The sequence below is a fragment of the Aulonocara sp. 'chitande type north' Nkhata Bay genome, linkage group LG18 (assembly GCF_057382095.1).
Source record: "Aulonocara sp. 'chitande type north' Nkhata Bay isolate Kocher_YH1m ecotype deep benthic linkage group LG18, A_spYH_male_GT1.1, whole genome shotgun sequence".
Lineage (NCBI taxonomy): Eukaryota > Metazoa > Chordata > Actinopteri > Cichliformes > Cichlidae > Aulonocara > Aulonocara sp. 'chitande type north' Nkhata Bay.
In genome coordinates, this window is record NC_141361.1 from 26,074,276 (window position 1) to 26,094,884 (window position 20,609).

The window sequence follows — 20,609 nt, forward strand, 5'->3', positions numbered from 1 at the left end:
AAGTATGTGATACAACTGGTTTATCACCTGTACCGATGGTGGTCCATCACCCAGCAGCGGAGAAGAGAAAAAAGTTACACTGTGCACCAGTTATTATTGTTAGTTTTTATTGTTTAAATTCTATCTCTCTATCTACAGTTTCCTCACATTTCTTAAGAACACACAGTACACCATGCTGAGGCCAAGTTTCTAACTAATTGCTCTTTAGGAATCACCTTGTTGGTGCAAAAATACTATTTTATGTTTGTCAGTCTTGACAATCTTTGATATTTTTCACTGATTCATTTATTCATTATATTTTTTTGCAACAGGAAGCTGTAACAAAGTGCCTAAAGATATAATTTAAAGTTGGTTCCTTGGAAGCAAAATAAATACAAATGAGGAATGTCTCGAGAGTTTTGCACAGTACTGTAAACACATACCAAAGTACTCATAACTAATGACATCCTGCTACTGCAACAGGAAGTATATCAGGACGTTTTAAGTACTTTGGCACACATACAGACTCAGAAGGTGAAAGACCAACGTTGCTATCACAGCAGGCAAATAAACAGTAGATGAGACTATTTATAAATTCAAACAAATTAATGAAGCATATTAATCAAAAACATTTTCTGCAATAAAAAGAGGATATTTAAACGTCTCTACAACCGATTAACGAGGCCTTAATATTATGTTGGCACAAACTTACAACTTATTAGTCTAATTAAAGAACAGGAAACCAGAGGGTGATGCCACAGTGGCTGGCTGTATATCTTTTATATACAGTTTAAAAATGAACAGAGTCTTTGTTGTCTTTCTTCATTTACAGTCAGAGCTCAGTGATTTTCATAAAAGTAATCATAAAAAGCAGCTCAGCCTCGCTGGTCCGACTCGCTTTTTCTGTTTTTCTTGTTTGCTCTGAGTTTGTGTAAACACGAGCTGCTTGGTTTGTCTAAAGAGGGATTAACAAATTTATTAGACGCTCTGTACTAAAAACAAGAAAGCACAAATACTTTAGAAATTTGTTAATTGTTTAAACCAAGTTGCAAACTTGTATGTGATCAATTGAAATAGCAGTTAAAGTCTTTACAGTTCTGAAGAAATTTATTAGATGACCTGACCTAAAAATAAGAAAGTACAGTTTATGAATCTGTCAAAAACTTGTTTAAAATTAAACAGAGGAGAGAGAAATCAATCAACCACAACAATTAATCACAAAAGCACAGCTGGATTTTATCAGACTACCTCCAGAATTGGGAGTGAAGAAGATGGAACAACCTGCCCGAACTGATCGTAGTATCACCACGGGCGTGTTGTTCGTATGAGAGTGACCAACACAACCACACTGGCTGACACAGTTGGATTGATATCTGGGTAATTTGGAGGCCAAATCAACACGTCAAACTCACTGTTGTGCTTCTCAAATTCCTGCTTTGTGGCAGGGCGCATCATCCTGCTGAAAGAGGCCATAGCCATCAAGGAATGCTGTTTACATGAAGGGTGCACATGGTCTTCTACTTAAGAAGGTAGTACGTGTCAAAGTGACATCCACATGAATGACAGGTTTCCCAGCAGAGCATTGCCCAAAGCATCACACTGCCTCCACCAGCTTGCGTTCCTCCAATTGTGCATCATGCTGCCAGGTGTTCCCTGGTAAGTGATGCTCCTTGTATTCAGACACGGTTCTATCAGGACCAGCATGAACTTTTTGGGTAATTTGAGCTACAGTAGCATATCTGTTGGATTGGACCACAAGTGCATCAGTAACCCTGTCGCTGGTTCACCACCGGTCCTTCCTTGGATCACTTTTGATAGATACTAACCACTGCAGACCGAGAACACCTCACACCTGCTCATTTTTCCAGCTTTGAGGACAAAATGTTCACTAGCTCCCTAATATATCCCCACCCACTAACAGCTGCCACGATGAAGAGATAATCAGTGTTATTCACTTCACGTCAGCACTGAAGCCTTGAAGATTTTCACATAAATTGTGTCATATAAAGAAAAGTCAAGCAGATTGATTTCTTGATAAATATTTAACATTTTTAATAACACTTTCTCACGCTTGTGTAAACTTTGTAAACAAACATTCACATTTGATCACAGTTTTAAGACTCTAACCCCTGCACATGCTTACATGGATTCTCATCAGTGCTAACACGCTAACAGAATCTCCAACATCAGTGTGTAGAAACACGAACTCTTTCTGCTCTTAAAGGTCATGCTTGTCATGCTTGTTTTCTCTTGTATATATAACAGTGCAGATCTCTAATCTGGTCACCTCGGGCACACAGCTCTGCCTGTGAGCACAGACCCACCTGCTAATGAGCAGCAGCCAATGAGAAAAAAGTCAGCTAAAAAAGGTGAAGCTTGCATGAAATTTAATTGAGGCCCAGCGTAAGATCAAGAAGCTTCATTTGATCTTTGACTCACGCAAAACTGCTCTGAAGCTATAAATATGAAACCATAAATGAGCCTGATGGGTCCCCTTTAATGTTTCCAGTATGCACATTTACTATATATAAAAGCCTTTCTATCACACAAAAGCCCATTAAACATCCCAATAAAGACTTACAGCTCAGCTTCTATTGTATAACCCACGACTGAGTAAATCACAGAAAGAACGTCTACATTCAACACAGGTCCGTAAGACTGAAACAGTCTTTAAGACTGTTTCAAGGCACCCTGGTAATAGCAGACTGTAACATGAGTTTAAGTGCTCTTCGAGGAGAAACTCCAGCTTCGTGTCGAAATCCTTGTCTGGACGTACATCAGAGCCACCAGAAACGCACGTAGAAGATGAGCGTGACAAACAACACTGCCACAGCCGCAAACTTAGCATAGGTGGAGCGAGTGTTGAGATATTTGGCATCCTTGTGGTACTTTTCTGCCATGTTGGAGAGATTGCTGGCTTTTGTGCAGATAGCTGAGAAACAAATAGGATGAAGGAAGCATTAATTTTGTTCTGATTGGTAATTTTGATCAGAATCTCCCATTTGATGGCATGTGTTACCAACACTGGCTACACTTACCACAGAGAGAGTGTCTGCAGGACTTCATCAATATTTGCCACCATTATTTTCTGAATATCATCCAGTTCTTTTTTAGTACTTACCAGAAAGAGCTTCTCCTCTCTGCAGGACCTCCTCAATATTTCCAACCATAATTCTCTGGATGTCCTGCAGCTCTGTGTTAACACTGCTCAAGGTCCTCCGAGCTCTGCTGTCCACATATGACTTCTTAACTTTCTGGATGTAGGTGTCTGGAACAACATGTAGGATACTATAAAAATTTTCTTTCTTTTTGTAGAAAGTGAGTAGTGTCACTTATTTGTTTGCGATGCATCCAGAAAGTATTCACAGCACTTCCCTTATTCTAAATTTTGTCACATTACAGCCTTATTCCAAAATAGATTAAATTCATTTTCACCTCAAAATGACATAATAGCAAAGTGAAAAAAGATTGAAAGTCCTGAAAATTTGTAACAAATAAAACAATCTAAAAATAACACACATAAATATTTGCAGGCTTTGCAATGACTCCCAATTTTGAGCTCAGGCGCATCCTGTTTCCACTGACCATCTGTTAGATGTTTGTACACCTTGATTGGAGTTCACCTGTGGTAAAGTCAGGTCATTGGATATGATTTGGAAAAGCACACATCTTTCTATATAAGGTCCCACACTTGACAGTGCATGCAAGAACACAAACCAAGCCATGCCCAACTCCAAGGAGTTGTCTGTAGACCTCCAAGACAGGATTGTGTCGAGGTACAGATCTTGTGAAGGGTGCAGAAAAACAGATAGACAAAGCTCCAGCATTGCTCTGTGGGGAGGGGGGAATCTTCCAGAAGGACAACCATTTCTGCAGCACTCCAGAAATCAGGACAGATTGGTAGAGTGACCAGAGGGAAGCCACTCAGTAAAAGGCACATGACAGCCCACCTGGAGTTTGCCAAAATGCACCTGAAGGACTTTCAAACCTTGAGAAACATAATTCTCTGGTTTGGTGAAACAAACATTGAACTCTTTGGCCTGAATGCCAAGCATCATGTCTAAGCATCACCTGGCCAATACCATCGCTACAGATTGTCGCTGCTTTAAATTTCTGTTGCAGACTTTTTTCACTTTGCCATTGTGGGGTATTGTGTAAAGAATTCTGGGGTGAAAAATAAAGTTAATCTATTCTGGAATAAGGCTGTAACATGAAAAAATGTGGAACAAGTAAAGAGCTGTGAATACTTTTCAAATGTACTGTATTAAAGGATTTTTAACACCAGTCTCACCAAACTCTATGAAAGAGTAGGGCCTGGTTACTGTGGGTATTCTCCTTCCATACTGGTCATAAAACTCATTGCTGAGGTCTTCGAGGTATGCAAAAGCCATCTTTCTGGGAAAAGAAGCCTCGCAGAGGGACAGGTAGCACACACCCTGGGATATTAAAAGGCTGAAAATGAGGCCAAACCATTAATGATTTTATGACCTTTGTGATTCAAGTTAAAGCTCACCAAAATTATCTACAAAATGTTCTATGCTGAGTGATCTTACTGAAAGTTCATGTCCCCAGCCTCGAGGGTGCAGCGTTCTGGACTCTGAGCGTCCAGTTTACGGCACAGCTGCTTGGCCTGGCTCTGGTACTGCTGGAGATCTCTTTCTGACTGACAAAGACAGATAAAAACAGACTTAAGCTCATTCTTATTCATATTTAATTACTTTAGTCGTTTGGTCATTGCATATTACCCACACAGTGTAAACAATATGTTCAAAAGGTCATTCATTGATCTGTAGTTTCATTACAGAATCACATCCACAGAAAAGCCTGTAGCTGGATACAGAGAATTAAACCTAACAACCACTGGTGATGCGGCCTGCTCTCTGCAGTAATCAGGGGACTCAATTCAGGTTCACAGTTCAGGGATATTCAATTACTGTTTGGACCTTGTCCCTTTCCTCCCTATTACTTATGTGGATCCATGAGAATGTAGGAATTTAGTTATTGTCCTGTTCTGTCGCTGTAGTCAATGTTCACACGTGCTCACGTCCAAACATTCAACAACTTGCTGAATGTTTGTTCACAGTATTGCAGCTTCACCAATGTTCATAAGTTGTCTATTGCCATAGAGTGGAGATTTCGTTTTCTCCTTAAGTAAAGCACGCTAAAGACAGAAAGAGTTTGCATTTGTGCACTTTATACTGCGTAATCCATGCCATCTTATATTGTTGCTTTGGTTTGCTGTTTTTGGCTGACAGGAGTGGTACCCAGTGGGGTCTTCTGCTGCTGTAACCTTTTTGCTTCAAAGTTTGACGTGTTGCACGTTCAGGGACGCTCTTCTGCATAACATGATTGTATTAATTATACTGTTGCCTTACCGTCAGCTTGAACCAGTCTGGACATTCTAACAGTCACTGGATATTTTATGTTTCTCTTTTAATTTCTTGTTTTAAAACCTAGAGATAGTTGTGTGGAGAAATCTCAGTAGATCAGCAGGTTTTTAAAATCCTCAGACCACCCCGTCTGGCACTCCCACGCCACGTTAATAGTTACTTAAATCACTTTTTTTCCTCCTGCATTTGATGTTCGGTTTTTAAATACAGCTATTAAATAAAGTATCACTTTAAAGTTCAGATCCCCACAGTTGCATACAGAATAGTCCACCACATTAAAATCTAAACTAACAGGTTTCACAGTTAAATTTAAAAAGACATGACATTAGCACTTTGTAGACATTTTTCTGTCGACTGGGACCAGAACAAACTGCTCTTATGTTCAACTCAACTTTCAGTTGTTTGTATAAAATACGATACACTCAGTGTTCCTCAATAATTACAACTTTAGCTAAAGCTGAAATAAAATCGCGACATTATCTTCTAGAGCACCAAGCGTGTAAAAAAAAGCACACTATTATTGTTTAAAGAACAGTTTGATGTGCAGGTATCTCCATACGAGGGGCTCAGCTTTCATTCATACCTGTTCATCCTCCTGTACAGACGCAGCGAGCGGAAGTCCGTCTGCCACACGAGCAACCATTGTCAGTAAAATCATGGTGTTTGAGGTCGGGGATCTGCTGTCAACTGGAGAGAGTCAACTTTATAACTTTGTACGTCTTTTTTGCCTGTTCGATAACGCAGGATAAACGCTAAATGCGTTGGACGGAAGCTTACGGTGCGCCCGCGAAATAGGTCCGACTGGCAACCGGCAACATTCACAAGACCGCCCTACCCGGAGTCGTCATTTTTCAGTCGCGTAGAGGTATGCTGTGGTTCCTGGGACGCTAACTGGGTTTCTTTGTGTGTATTTCCCCTGAAAAACAAGCCCGCATGAGCCGTGTTTTGAGTCGCCGGTGTATCCCCTGCCGAGCAGGCGCTGTTGGGTCACTCTGAGCGGGTATGGGGTCACGAGCTCCAGCAGCGCGTGCAGTAGACAGCTGGCAGACGGAGCGCCTGCACCTCCACTGCTGATGCCCGTGTGTGCTGGGCTCAGACATGCAGATGCGGTCTGGCTGGCTTCTCCGTCTAGACTGAAGTCTCCCTGAACTAAAAAAAAAACAACAGAGAAGCATGGACACACCAGAGAGGTAATCTAGCTCCGAGAGCGCAGCACTTACAATCTCATTTTTTGCTTTATTTTTATTTTATCTGTCTGAGGTCGTTTTCCTGTTGGCCGTGGAATCGTAGGTCCCCCCCCCCCTATTTGTATAAGTCCCCTGGATGAGAAGATTGTGGCTATTCTGCGGCTTTAAAAGCAGTTCTTCTCTATTTGCTTGTCTACAACTAAATGTGTCGCGAGGAGATGTCGCTTTTTAATTTTTTTTATTGTATTTATTTATTTATTTCTTTTTATCTGTGTAAATGTGCAAATTAAAGCCAGTCGTAAGAAGGCTTGTTTAGGGTGCGGGAACAGCTGAGTCCCCTACAGCTGGACCCCGCAGGATCATTCATAACATAAGGGGATGAAGCACTTTGTATTTTCCAGAGCCTAATGCAAAGCACTTAGCGTGCGATCAAGTGATTAGGTGTAACAGACTGTTAGCCATATTTCTGTGGCTCCTATAGCCCGGTGTAACGGTGAGGATGGGAACATTTGTGCGCAGTCGCTTTAATCCTCTGAGCGCCACAGAAAGCCCCCATTCGCTAATAAAAATGACCCGGCGGCTTGGCACAGTGGCATCCCAACACCCTGAATGGCCTTATTGTTGCGGTGCAGCTGGCACCGCCGTGCGCACGCTGTGGCTGCCAGAGCGACGTGTGCGTGATTCATAACCAGGAGAAACCATCCATTATACTGTCTCTGGTAGAATAGTTGAAGATGCCCGCGTGTTTTAATTCTAGGGTGGGGCGCTTCATGACTAATTGATTATGGAAACAGTGATTCTCATGGCTGGAGTTCGGGGACATTAAGGCTAGTTTGCATTTCTTTCCTGTGCACTGATCGTGATCCCCAGAGACAAAATCTTCAGTTTCCCCCCTCCTGTGTGATCCCTTCGCCTTATCTAAGTATGGGTCGTCACTTCCTCATAACTGTCCTCCGCTACCCCAGGTGTGCCTGTCATGCTCGGGGCTGAGGTAAAGAGCAGCTGAGGAGAAGAAGGAGATGGGCTGCACTTCGGCCAAGCAGGTGTCTGCCGTGCCCAACGGTGAGGAGGAGCAAAATAAAGCCTACAGCAACGGAGACCTCCTGTCTGGTGAGTCTGTCTATGCAAAAATTACCTTTACATTCATATTTCTCACATACCTGTTCAGGTACTTTCTGAAAATACTGTAATTTCTAAGATGACTTTAGGTCTGTTAGGAATAATAATAAGACTGTCAGCGAATGTGCCACAACATTTTACTAACAGATCTGTAAAATGTGAAAAATACATGCTATTAAGGGTTATTATAGTAACAATTTTTTTTAAATGAAATGCTTAAAAGAAATAAAGATGAACTACCTTTAAGTTTATCCTTTATTGACACAGCAAGCATGAGGAAGCTTTGCCACATTTTCTGAGATTCAGGATGTTTACCTGACTGGGAGTCTTGTGTTTGTATTGTAATGTGTTCTGAACTTTAGTATGTGGCACTGACAAACAGCAGTTTGGTACAATAATAATGTAACAATAACTTAACAACAACAACAACAACAACACATTTATATAACAATGTCACAAGGTGCTTCAAATAAAAAGTTTAAAACAAAATCAGAGAACTAGTTAAAAACATGAAATAAAAAGGCAAGGCTAATATGAACATACTAGAGGGGGCTAACAACATTTATTAAACATTTTCAATTAAAACATTTTAAGAGGTTTTAAAGCAAATTAAGACATTTCCATTCTCATCTCAGACAGCAGACTGTTCCACACTTGGCAGCAGCCCTCTGTTCTTTATTTATTAGTTGAGGCCTTGGAATAACCAGCAGAGCCGCATTCACCGATCTAAGTAAACACTCAGGCACATAAGTGGTTAATATGTTTCTGATGTACTTTGGAGCAAAGCCATTTAAAGCTTTAAAAGTTATAAGTAAAATTTTAAAGTCAGTATGACTTTGAAAAGGCAGCCCAGCTCCAGAGTGATGTGTTCCCATTTCTTGCTTCCTGTTACGATCTGAGCAACACCGTTCTGCCTCATCTGGAGTCAGTGAAGTGAGCGCTAAATGATGGCACTGTAAAGAGCCTTGTAATAATTAATGCAAGAAAACAAATGCATGTGTAGGTAGCAGATTTTTTTCACATCAAAGCTGCCATTGTTAGCTTTAAAAAGAACATAGACAACTAGTATATGATATAATTAATGCAGATGAATAGATTTTTAAGTCTGATGGGTTATTGTACAGCAGGAAGACATAGACCTGTGTGTCATTTGCATATCAGAGTTAATGACTCTGTCACTGTGAACGATCAGGCTGAGAGGAAGCGCGTTCCTTTAAAAAAAGACGTGGGCTAAGGACCGAGCCCTGAGGAACGCCACAGTTAAAATCAGTCACAGAGGCATCTACATCAGAATCAGAATCAGAATACTTTATTGATCCCTGGGGGAAATTATTTTTTGTTACAGTGCTCCATTTTAAACCAACATTAAGACAAGACAGACAATACACTAACTAAGAATAGTACAATATATACATATATATACATACATACATACATAAGTCACTCATAAATAAATAGTTGGAAAAGAAACATGTGTAGCTGTAGCAGTAAACAGTGTGTTAAGTGGATGCGTTGTACAGGGAGATGGCCACAGGCAGGAATGATTTCCTGTGTCGTTCAGTGGTGCTTTTCGGTAATCTCAGTCTCTCACTGAACGAGCTCCTGTGACTGACCAACATGTCATGGAGTGGGTGGGAGGTGTTATCCAACATTGTCTTTATCTTGGACAGCATCCGCCTCTCCGACACCACCTTGAGGGAGTCCAGCTCCATCCCCACAACATTGCTGGCCTTACGGATTAGTTTATTAAGTCTGTTGGCATCTGCGACCCTCAGCCTGCTCCCCCAGCATGCAACAGCATAGAGGATCGCACTGGCCACAACAGACTCATAGAAAATCCTCAGCATTTTCTGGCAGATCACATCACTTGCATGTAAATGCGCCTCAATAACAGTTTTTGTTGACCTGGGTTCCACAGGAGGTCTCGTCTGAGCTCCTCGTCCATGTAGACATGATTACATCACATCGCTCCTGCTGAATCCCCCCCCCCAGTTATAGCACTGCAAACGTGGCCAGCAACAATACCCGGATAGGCTGTGGCATCCAAACTATGGCTGAGTGGGTTTTTAAGGAGCTCAAAATACGCCAAGAAAACATTCTCCACTTCATTACCCCACCAGCAGCAGCCTTTACACAAGGCAGGCCTGGTCCACTGATTCATGCTGTTGACACCAAATTGTGACCCTCCAATCTGAAGACTCAGCAGAAATCAAGATTAAACAGAGCTGTAATGGTGTCTGTGCCTGCTGCAGTTTTCACAGTAAATATTGGTTATCTGAGATTCTGTAGCCATTCAATCACAGTCTGGCCATTGTCCTTTAATCACTCTCATCAATGGAGAGTGATTAAAAGCTGGAGCGCATGGAGGATGCGCAGTGCAGGACAGCTGCTCATTGGATGGGTTTTTAATTTTCCAAAGCATGCTGGGTAAACAAAGACTTGTGTTGAAAATCCTCGAAGATCAGCCGTTTCAGAAATACAAGCCAGTCCATCTGGCACTTACAAAAATACAGCGTTTGTGAAATAAGTGAAGTGATCTGCATCAGCACGAGCTAATGTATTACACTGCAGCCACACGATCCGGCTGATTGGGTAATTACATCAAGAAGCAGGTGTACAGCTTTTCCTAATAAAAGGTGTATTGGTTATATTAAGGTATATATAAGTAAAGGTGCAAAACATGTCACATCTGTTTTTGTAACAGTCTAAATTAAAAAATTTAAATAAAGAAGTTAGTCAAACCTGTAGTCAGGTAGCTGTATGAAACCTGTAACACGCAGGTTATCGTCTTACATCTGAATTAATGTGATTGCTTCTATAGATGAACAGTAACAGTCTATGTGCCATATCTATATTTTCATTTCTTCTTTTCCAAATGTGCAGCGTGGGAGAGGTTGAGAAGAGGGGGACTGCTCATGTGTGAGGCAGAAAATGGAGAGGAGAATCAGGCTAACAGCTCGTGTGTTTGCAGCTTGCCAGCCATTGTTAAAAGAGGATTTAGTCTAGAGTGTGAGAATTCAACCACATAATTACTTTACCAAGTACTGAACTGTGAGAACTATTAACCTCGGAGGATTGTGGTGATCGGAGCGGCCATGAGTGGGTCATCCTCTGCGTGCCTGCTGTCTGCTGCTGCTGTCGCGTATTAATCAGAGATGTGCTCCTCTGTCTCCCACTCTGTCACAGATGAGTACAAGATGAAAGGAGTGGAGAAAGTCAAGTACATCAGCGGAGAAGAGGCGGGAGAGGACGGCCAGGAAAGCACGGTGCGTGGTTTTTCTTTTGTCCTCTGTGTTTTTTATTTTGTCTTTAGTGGAGTATTTAATGGCGGCTTGTAAAAACACAGTCAGTTTGTTCGGGGTAAGTTGTGACGCGAACCTCAGGATCACACGAACTCAGCTGAGGCTTTAGAGCACCGTGCAGCATCGATTTGCATGTTAATGAGGAACTACTGTAACCCAATAATGCAGGAGGACAGAGGAGCTTCCATATATACTTGGCACCGATTATATAAAAGTGATACTTTTGGATAGAAAGTGTTTTTTGTTACATTTTTTCATTATTTGACAGGCGATATGGACATTATGAAAATTTCTTAATACAAAATAAATAAATGAAAATCAACATTAAACTGAATGAGCTGATATTTTAATTTAAATTTACTTCTGCCTTTGTAGTAATCTCCCTATTTATCTTTTTATGTTAACTTCCTTATTACTCCCATTCTTTTTATGATTTTAAATGCATTTATTTCTGAGTTATGTAACCCTTTTCATTTTCTTTCGCTTTCCTAAAATACATTTATTTCTGTTTTTCTTTATGCATTTTTGCTCCATAATGTAAATGACAAGGCTACGTGTCACTTTGTTAACCTTTCACCCAGTTTTACAGTCATCCTTTGTTCCCACAACACTAACCACTCAGATGATCACAAGAACTGAGATACTGTATCTAGCCAACAGAGGAAAAACTGCATATATAAATAGGTATAATACAGTGGCCCTCATAGGTCAAGCGCACAGCAACTTAAGAAAACATCTGCAAATAGAAAAATGCTTCCAAAGCACACAAAACACAATGGAAATAGCAAAACTGCAGCAAAAGCTAAACAAGTGATAAAAATAACAAAAAATGGAAGTATTTCTGGGAACAGATGGACCAGCTGTGGAAGTGGTGAACACTTCTGGTATGTTTTGGGGGATTGAAATATATTTATTTAGTTATTGGTGGCGCTTTATTCTGTTTGCTGGTGTTTTCTTAAGTGTCAATGCGTTTGACCTTTCAGGGCTACCATAGTAGGTAAAGGAAAGTTACAAATCTGAAAGCAATAGCATAAAATTAATAAAAATGCAAACAAAAACAAAAGCAAACATTTATTTTCAGTTTCCTTCTATTGCTTTTAAGTGCATAATAATTTCATTGTTGAGTCAGTCATTTTTACATTTTAGCACACTGGGATCTCCATAATTCAAAAATGATTTAGTTTTGCATTTCTGTGTTTTTCAGGCTTCTTTATAAAAGAGCAGAGGTGAGCATTTGATGGTGTTGTTCACTGTCCTCAATCATTTATCTGTGTTTGATACTGCAGGAAGTAAGTGCTCTCCTTGATAAAGCTCCGCACGGAGATGAAACAGGATCAAATGGAAATGGAAAAATTCTGTAAGTGACTGACTAATGGTTTTGTTTGTGCTATCATGCTGTCAGCCTCTAACCTGGTCTCCTTCCCTCCTCGCAGGAGCATCCACTCCTCGGAAAGTCAGCAAGAATTCTTCCGGATGTTAGATGAAAAAATTGAAAAGGTAAAGAATGACAAACCTTTACTGGAGATCTATTTATGTTTTTGTGTCTTTGTAAGGAAAAAAACAGGTTAAATAACATAATGGAAGTTAATCCTATTGGTGCTGCAAATCTGTAGCAAGTGAGGACACAGCAGACGAGATAATGATACTGCAAAACAATCTCAATCTGTCACGTCCACTCTATTCTCCCACTGTGGTTATTTAAAGGGATATTGGCTGTGCTGCCAGATCCTGAAATATTATACCACTGTGTGCCACAGAGCTCAAAAATACTTTAAAAACCTATACGAGAACATTTACGTCACTCTTTTGCAAAAGAACTGTGGTTTATTTTGAGATTATCCCACTGTCCTGCTGCTGGAAAAACTCATAGAGACCAAAATAACTGTTAATGTGTAGCTGAAAGTCGTCATAAACGCCTGCTTCAGTAAGATTTTCCAAAATGTAAAGAGGCCTCTTTAAGTGCGTGCCTGAATTTCCGCTGCTTGACTCCATTTAAGCTGAAAAAAGTCATTTCCTTTCATTCATGTTTGACTGAGACCTTGCTGCAAATATTTCAACAAAATGCTGCGTTATCTTTGCACGGTGGGGCTGCAAAATAATTTAGCATTCCTCCTTGTCAACACATGCACAAATGAACCGATTAGTTGTGTGCATTAGTCATTTTTTTGCAGACTGAAAGCATAACTTTGTGGTGACTGAGTCAGACTCTAGGGAATTTGCAGTGGCATTGTTGTTACTCCAAAACTTTGTTGCTTGTTGCTAAACACTTAATTGGCTGAAAAAGCTGAGAGGAGACAGCAGCTCATACTCATAACACTAGAAAGCTAGAACAAGAAAACTAATTAAAAGGCATTGGCTTTCACATTTTTTATACCTTAAAGCAGAGGTGTCCACCTCCAGGCTTCAAGTACCAGTGTCCTGCAGGTTTTAGATCTCTCCCTGGGTCAACACACCTAAATCACATGATTAGTTCATCACCAGGCCTCTGGAGAACTTCAAGACATGTTCAGGAGGTAATTTAGCCATTTAAATCAGCTGTGTTGGATCAAGGACACATCTAAAACCTGCAGGACACTGGCCCTTGAGGCTTGGAGTTGGACATCCCTGCCTTAAAGCATGCTGGTAAATACCCATAACTAACTGGGAGCTTTTATTTTGAAAAGCAGTGACTCTTAAGATGTAAACTACGTGGTTTTATTTTGAAAATACCGTAGTGTCAAAGCATCTTGATGTCTAAAGAGTAATTGGATGTTTTATGGTGAAAAGAAAAAAAGTGTGACTTTAAAGCACTTTATTAGATTTTATTTATTTTTTAAAATCAGATTTCATCCTAACAGAGGTGCTTTCTGCTGCCCCCCTTGTATTTCAAGGGGTTGCCACACTGGATGAATGTGCATATTAATTTGGAACAGACGTTACCAGATGCCCCTGGGACCGGCCTAGGAGTGCATTAGCTTGCGACCACTAAGGCTGGACGTGTTTCTCGATCTTTGCATGTAAGGTGAATGTGTTTACCACTACAGCTCTGAGCCACCAGCTGTGGGCACCTTGGTATTTTCCCATATATAAGTGAGGGGTTCTGTCATTTCCACAGCTGGTCCATCATGTTATTGTCTCCCCAAAATCTCACAAATACAGTTTGTGAGATTTTAGGTGTTTTTTCTACTTCCCTTGTGCATTTTACATTTGCCCCACCACGATACATGTCGGTTTACACAAAATGTTATAACTGTAAAACTAGTTGTATCTGGCTAATACCTGAATACTCTGCGCGTGTGTCGTATCCAGGGCCGGGATTACTGCTCAGAAGAGGAGGATATGACATAACCCGGTTGTCACAAATCCACACGTCCCAGTATGAGAAACTGTCCAGCATTATGGATAGACTGTGTCCCAGAGGACTCTTTGATGTATGTGCACGCCCGAGAAGGAAGGAGTATTGAAACTAGCACTTTTTTCTTTTTGCCCTCCTGCCACTACCCACTCGTCTGACCAAGTTCCAGAAAGATCATGACGGAAATCAGCGCCGTGGTTCTCCCAAGAGTGACATGAGATTTGAAGCCATTACAGGGTAACGGAGGATCTAACACTTTTCTTTCCTTGCTGGAATTTCTCAGTATGAATAGCTGTCACCGAGACTTACTATACACATGTGAAAGACGCAGGCTGCTGTCAGTGTGAATTTCCGGCAACAGGAACAACCACTGCTCTTGTGGACACTGACTCAAATAGAAAATAATGCCCTTGCATCGTTTAATCCTTGAAAGCCTCTGCGACAAGTCAACGGGTTGGAAACTTCCTGCATTCCAAGACGCAGTACAGACCTCTTTTCTACAGTATGTTGGCCACTCCAGTGTTTGTCTGCTCATATTTGTTTCTGTTCTGATGTAGAGTATTTATGTTGAATAAGGCTCAGGGTTGAAGTGTTGTAATCTTTGTCTCATGTAGTTAAGTCTTTCCCCTCATTAGAACACTGTTACACCATTAAAAGACGCACACACACACGCTGTCACACATGGGTTACAGATAGAGCCCTCTCTAGTGTCTGATTCATATAAGCCTAAGAGGTGAACACCACAACGTCACACAAGTCTCATTATGTATCTGATTCACCGGTGTTATGTTGTTGTGTTCGGTTTCTTTGTTTTGGGGTTTTTTTTTGGTTTTCTAGGAAAAATAAAAGTGATTTAAGTAATTTATTCCCATTGTTGTGTTGTTTTTAAAACAACCTGATGGCGATAGCCATGATGAATTATTTTACGCAATGTATTCATTACCACATTACTATGTCAACCACTTGTAGTAAATACAACCGTACTATAAAAGTGCACTGTAACTAGTGAAAACACTGGAATTGGGAGATACAATCATTTGTAGACAGCTCTTTGAGATGGACTCAGTGTTGAGAGTTATTGCAGTATATAGGAGCATCAGTACTTCTCTGTAAAACCATTTTCATCCACTCGTCTTTACAACATTGCTTCAGTTCATGAAGGTTTAGTCAGGTTGAGGTCTGGACTTTGACTTGGTCATTGCAACACCTTGATTGTTTTCTTTTTCAGCCATTCTGTTGTAAATCTGCTGCTGTGCTTGGAATCATTGTACTGCTGCGTGACCCGTTTTTTTGCTGTCGCTGAGATGGCCACGTTTTACTATAGTATACTTTGGTGGAGTTCATGGTCGACACATCAGTGGATGTAAGGTGCTCCTGTAGCTACAAAATAAGCCCAAATCATCACCCCTCCACCACCGTGCTTGACAGTTTGTAGGCGGTCTCTGTGCTGGTATGCCGTTTGGTTTTCAATGTGTGGAAAAATATCTCCACTTTGGCTTCATCTGTTCAGAGGACGTTGTTGCCCAAGTCTTGTGTTTGTTCAGATGGAGCTGGGCTGGCATGTTCTGTCAAAGTGAGCAGGTCTTCTGCCAACTTTTCCAAACAAGCTGTACTTGGTCAGTCTGTTTCTAACTTTACTGTCATGAAGTTTAACATGTTACACACTGAGGCTGATGTAGAGTCTGAGATTGCACGGTCTGAGTTTACTGAGATGTCCACTGCTTAGATCGAATCATTATGCATCTTTCTCACAGGATCGTCAGTGCTCTCTGGTGGACACAATATTTAATGGCCTCAATTTCAAAATCATTGCAAGCACAACTTGTGCTTGTTTTTTAATTAATGGCAAACACACTACATATACACCAATACAGGCATTTCTGCACTGCACTCCAAAATTAATAAAGGAATTTTTTTGTTACTTATAAAGTCTACAAACTGAAGCAGGAAACAATTTGCCACTTTTATCGACAAGCTGAGTTAGTTGCTAACTCAGCAGCCATTTTTGTTACTAACATTAACAAAAGCTCTGCATTTAGTAACACCTGTTTACTTACCATTTCCAGCCAAAATGCCTGCTGTGGAAAAATACCTTTAACATTCCCTCAAATCACACTTCAGCGTTGGCACCAAGTTTTTAAAGAATAAAACAGAATGTTTACCTTAGGTCCTTTAAAAAAAATAAATAAAAAAAATTAAGAAAGAATACATTTGAAACTATTAGTCTTTCTCACACCTGATGTTTATTTCAAAATAAGGCACAATTGTTTTAAAAAATAAATAAAACAATCACTGACATTTATAGTAGGTCTTAATAATTGTGTTTAAGGGATTATTGTCAAAAACCAATGTGCTGACATGGATTACAAACCATAGGCGTAAATTTCAAGGGGACACGTGCACCTCCCCAAAATATTAGACTTGAGACACTATGACCTTGTGTCTCCTTTTTGTGTTGTTTTTTTACACAAACAGAGACATTTCCCTCATGAACAGATGCAGAAAAGTTACAGAATGAACCAGAAAGTAATGAAATGAAGTGTCCGATCTAACCAACTGGACAGCTTTGGAAAATTCAAGGAGTGCATAGATTATGAACTTTTAGCTGTATTTTCATAAGTGTTACAGCTTTTCCATTCACACATCAAAGTAATTAACTTTCAGATAAACAATTAAACGACAAATAAGTTTCTGTTTTCCTACTATCTACTATAGAAATGTCTGTTTTTGTTTTACAACAAACAAATAAAGATCATTTTCCTTGAATTAACAAAAAATGGATATTTTATATTTGCAGGACAGTCTAGGTAATGAACTACCTTTTCAGGAACTACTTTTCCTGTAATTTATCACATATACTCACTGGCAAAGCTGTAAGCTTTGTGGATGCTGACTCATCCGGCCCCATTGAAAGGTTTCTTTGGAGGCATGGAAACGAGATATGGCATCCCTGATTTCATTGTGAAAGCTTCTAGTCAACTCTGTAGTATGCATACACCGCAGCAAACAAACCAAACCAAACCACTCCATATATTGTAACAGGAGCTCAACTGTCATTAAAAAAGGAATGTTACTTCTAATCTCTGCACCCTTTTCTTAAGGTTAATTTTATCTCTTTTCGCCTTAACCTCTCAACATGCATCTGAGGTGAACTTCACGATGCCAGAGGTTGCCACAAGGTCATCCTAACAATCACATACTCCCCCTGAAGGGGTCCTGTGGGGCTCTTTTCCATCTTTGAGCGATTCATCACATTCTCAGTCAGCTGCTCAGCGCTGCTGCCGCCTCTTCCGGTGCTGCCGGCGTCCCATATCTTGAAAAGGTCCTACAGGAGGGTCTGGTGTCACCAGGCCATCCGTCATCCTCTGGTAGACCAGCGTGGAGTCAGCTGCTACTGCACACAGCAGCACAGGAAAGCCCCTGTCCAGGACGTGTCGTATGCTGCATAGCAGAGAAGGAAGAAGCCGTAAGATTCAGAGGTTTGGCAGGGTAACCTGTGAGGGTAAAAGTGTGGGAGCTTGACCAGTGTCTTAACACCTTTTGTGAGTCACAGACTGGTGAGCGGGCAGGGGGAGGATCGTCAGAGTGGGCGCTCCTTCCTTCTCCCTTGCTTCCAGCAAAACCACCTGCAGCTCAGAACTCTTCACGCAGGACACCTCCTTCCAGCGCCGCACTGCAGAGAGCAAGAAGCTCAGTGTGAGTGTGAGCCCAAGTTATGACATCAGGTTTTTCTTCCTGTAAGAAAGGAATTAGAGCTGGGAGATGTAAGGAGTCCAGGATACGCTACACAGGGAATCTCAAACTGACTCCCGTGTTTCAGAACCCTGCCAAACTCACCCTCAGTAAGATCCATGTATACAAGAAAAGCTGCATGCACCTGAGCGCTGTCCTCAATCTGCAGGTCCTTCATCTGCTGGTACTGACACACACACACACACACACACACACAGATTACTCACAGTACGTTCCTGGCAGACTCCCTGCCTGCACACACAGAGCTGCTCTCACACTCACCGCGGGATGCTGCAGGATCCAGTTCGGAGGAGGACGTTTCTCTCCGCCTGACGCTCCCGACATGTTCGTTACTAAACAAAGCTGCAAGCGATCACCGGCTCAGTTACCACTACATGACGCCATGCTGTTGTAACGGCACGCTCTCACCCAGTGCGACTGTTAAAATCGTCCGTGCGGAAACGTTTTTGTTGTCCGTGCAAAACACGTACGCAGACAGGAGACCGCTCTCCTTTCTATGGGGCGCCGTTTGTAAAGTGAAACATGCTGAAATTAACGGCAACATTTTTCCACATTTAGCTCAAAACAAGTCATTTTTTACAACATTTAGTAAACCGGAGGTTTTCGGGAAGCTTTTATTTTGGTATTTCCGTTGATCCGTACAATAAATTTGCATATTAGCCTAAACATTTAGATTTAACATTTAACATTTAGATTTAAATATAATATTTAGATTTAACATTTAGATTTAATATTTAACATTTAGATTTAATATTTAACATTTGATGAAAAGTTACAAATATTTTACTAAATGTTGTAAAAAATTACTCGAAAAAACATGTTTTTGTAAGGTTTTGAGCTAAATGTGGAAAAAATGTTGCCGTTAATTTCAGCATGTTTCACTTTACAAACGCGCCCCATACCTTTCGGGGTCTGTATTCAAGTCGGTCATTTCTATTCATCATGCTAGTCCTAAAATTAACTTATAGGTAAATACTGGGCAAAAGTTTTGAGCCACACATCCTTTCTTTGTATTTTGCTTCCGAGGAGACTGACATTTCTGTTATTTTGAAAGTGGTCCTAACAAGACTTCCCCAGACTCTCTGAAAAAATTAGCAGTTTTAATTTAATTTTATGTATGTATGCAAAATATAAAAAGATGAGTGGTGACTCGGGACTTTTGCTCAGTACTCACTAGTTCCTGCATCGTTATAATTACTTTACGTATTACTGACATCTAATAAACTGACTTCCACCAACCGATCTTATAGAAAGAAAGAATAAAAACTGCACTTACAGCTGCCAGATGACTTTATTCATTTTAGCGAGACATTATCTCATCGAAAAATAATAAACAGTAACATTAATGGTGATATTAAATCTGCAGACTCGCAAAGCCTGGTGATCTTTAGATGTATGAGTGCCACTGCCACAAACACTATTAGAGACATTATTGTTAAATGACCTGGAGCCTCTTATCCACACACTGACAGAGACATTACGATAATTCTGCTTAATGTGGTTGATTCCGTAACCAGAGTCTTTATTCAGTCTTTGATCACTTTTTCATTGAATCATATTTTGTCATTTTTGGTTTCGCAATCAGAGCCCATGCATCGCTCCCGTGTCACTTGCTCTCTCTTCACCCTTTCCTCTTATACACAATAAATTCTCCTGAAACCAAGAACCTGTGCTTAAAAATAGATTTACTGTATTCCGGTGTTTAATGTCAGTTGTGTGTCCAGTTCACAGTTTACAGTTCTACGAATACTCCACCTTAAAAACAAAAATCCAACAACATTTATTGACATCATTTAAGGCTGGGGAAACTGGAAAGCCACTTATTCGCCTGAAATCTGAAACCAGTCTTAGACCAAAGGGAGAGGATGTCATCCATAGCATTAATGCTACACTGACAGCTGCGAATGGCAAGTGTGACATTTGAAAATCTCATAAATGTGAGCACACATTTTATCCGTAATAGTAAAAATGCCCACAAGATTTCTGGATTTCTGATAAAACTGGTACCAGTTGGAAGTTTTTTTGACAGTTTGAAACTGGGTGCTGATGAGTTAAGTTCCAGAGGAGCACAGCAGACAGACCTGGCTAAGAGAGCTCAATCACTGGCTGGAAGGTGAAGCTTGAGAAGTTCTCGTGCATATTGTCATACTGGAAAGTCCGGCCTTCTGGTAGGTAGTGAAGAGCATATGAATCTGAGAAATGCAGATTCATAGTATAAGGCTCTTTTGGGATAATTCTGTTCTGATCATTTGTGCGCTGGAAAAGCCATTAAAATATGTTTTTAAAAATGTATTTGCTTGCTCACATTTTTCACAGTCCTCCTCTCAGCTGAAGGCTGTGGCTATAGACATTCAGACGGTGACTGTGACTATAGCTGAGGTCGTCTGCTTTCTCTGACACTGCAACATCTGGAAGCACGTGCAGACTTAAACTGTGCACTGAGGACTTTCATTGTTAAAAACAGCTTCCCTATAGTCAACAGGGATGGACTTAAAATGATGATGGCTGCTGTCGCCCTCTAGGTGGTGCAGCAAGAACTGCAATA

The 20,609-nt window shown here is 40.7% G+C and overlaps 3 protein-coding genes across 4 annotated transcripts; 1 reads left to right on the forward strand and 2 right to left on the reverse strand.

The window, feature by feature from the left end:
* Positions 1–144: 144 nt before the first annotated feature.
* On the reverse strand, positions 145–6,425 carry LOC147308717 (vesicle-trafficking protein SEC22b-like). The gene is made up of 5 exons (XM_086272095.1): positions 5,953–6,425; positions 4,533–4,642; positions 4,271–4,431; positions 3,101–3,247; positions 145–2,911 (listed from the first exon to the last, which is right to left on the reverse strand). The coding sequence occupies exons 1-5, from the start codon at positions 6,025–6,027 to the stop codon at positions 2,757–2,759; spliced, it is 648 nt and encodes a 215-aa protein (XP_086128221.1). The 5' UTR covers positions 6,028–6,425; the 3' UTR covers positions 145–2,756.
* LOC147308718 (uncharacterized protein C1orf21 homolog) lies at positions 6,181–15,176 on the forward strand. 2 transcript variants are annotated; one of them, XM_086272096.1, is made up of 6 exons: positions 6,181–6,559; positions 7,522–7,666; positions 10,862–10,941; positions 12,264–12,334; positions 12,411–12,474; positions 13,848–14,258. In XM_086272096.1, the coding sequence occupies exons 2-6, from the start codon at positions 7,576–7,578 to the stop codon at positions 13,929–13,931; spliced, it is 390 nt and encodes a 129-aa protein (XP_086128222.1). In that variant the 5' UTR covers positions 6,181–6,559; positions 7,522–7,575; the 3' UTR covers positions 13,932–14,258. The 2 variants fall into 2 exon arrangements, with proteins under 2 accessions (XP_086128222.1, XP_086128223.1); XM_086272097.1 differs by lacking the exon at positions 13,848–14,258 and adding an exon at positions 14,266–15,176 and having other exon boundaries at positions 6,185–6,559.
* Positions 15,177–16,540: 1,364 nt separating this feature from the next.
* tsen15 (TSEN15 tRNA splicing endonuclease subunit) lies at positions 16,541–18,488 on the reverse strand. Its single transcript, XM_086271604.1, has 4 exons — positions 18,326–18,488; positions 18,149–18,230; positions 17,849–17,984; positions 16,541–17,752 (listed from the first exon to the last, which is right to left on the reverse strand). The coding sequence occupies exons 1-4, from the start codon at positions 18,386–18,388 to the stop codon at positions 17,581–17,583; spliced, it is 453 nt and encodes a 150-aa protein (XP_086127730.1). The 5' UTR covers positions 18,389–18,488; the 3' UTR covers positions 16,541–17,580.
* Positions 18,489–20,609: the final 2,121 nt, after the last annotated feature.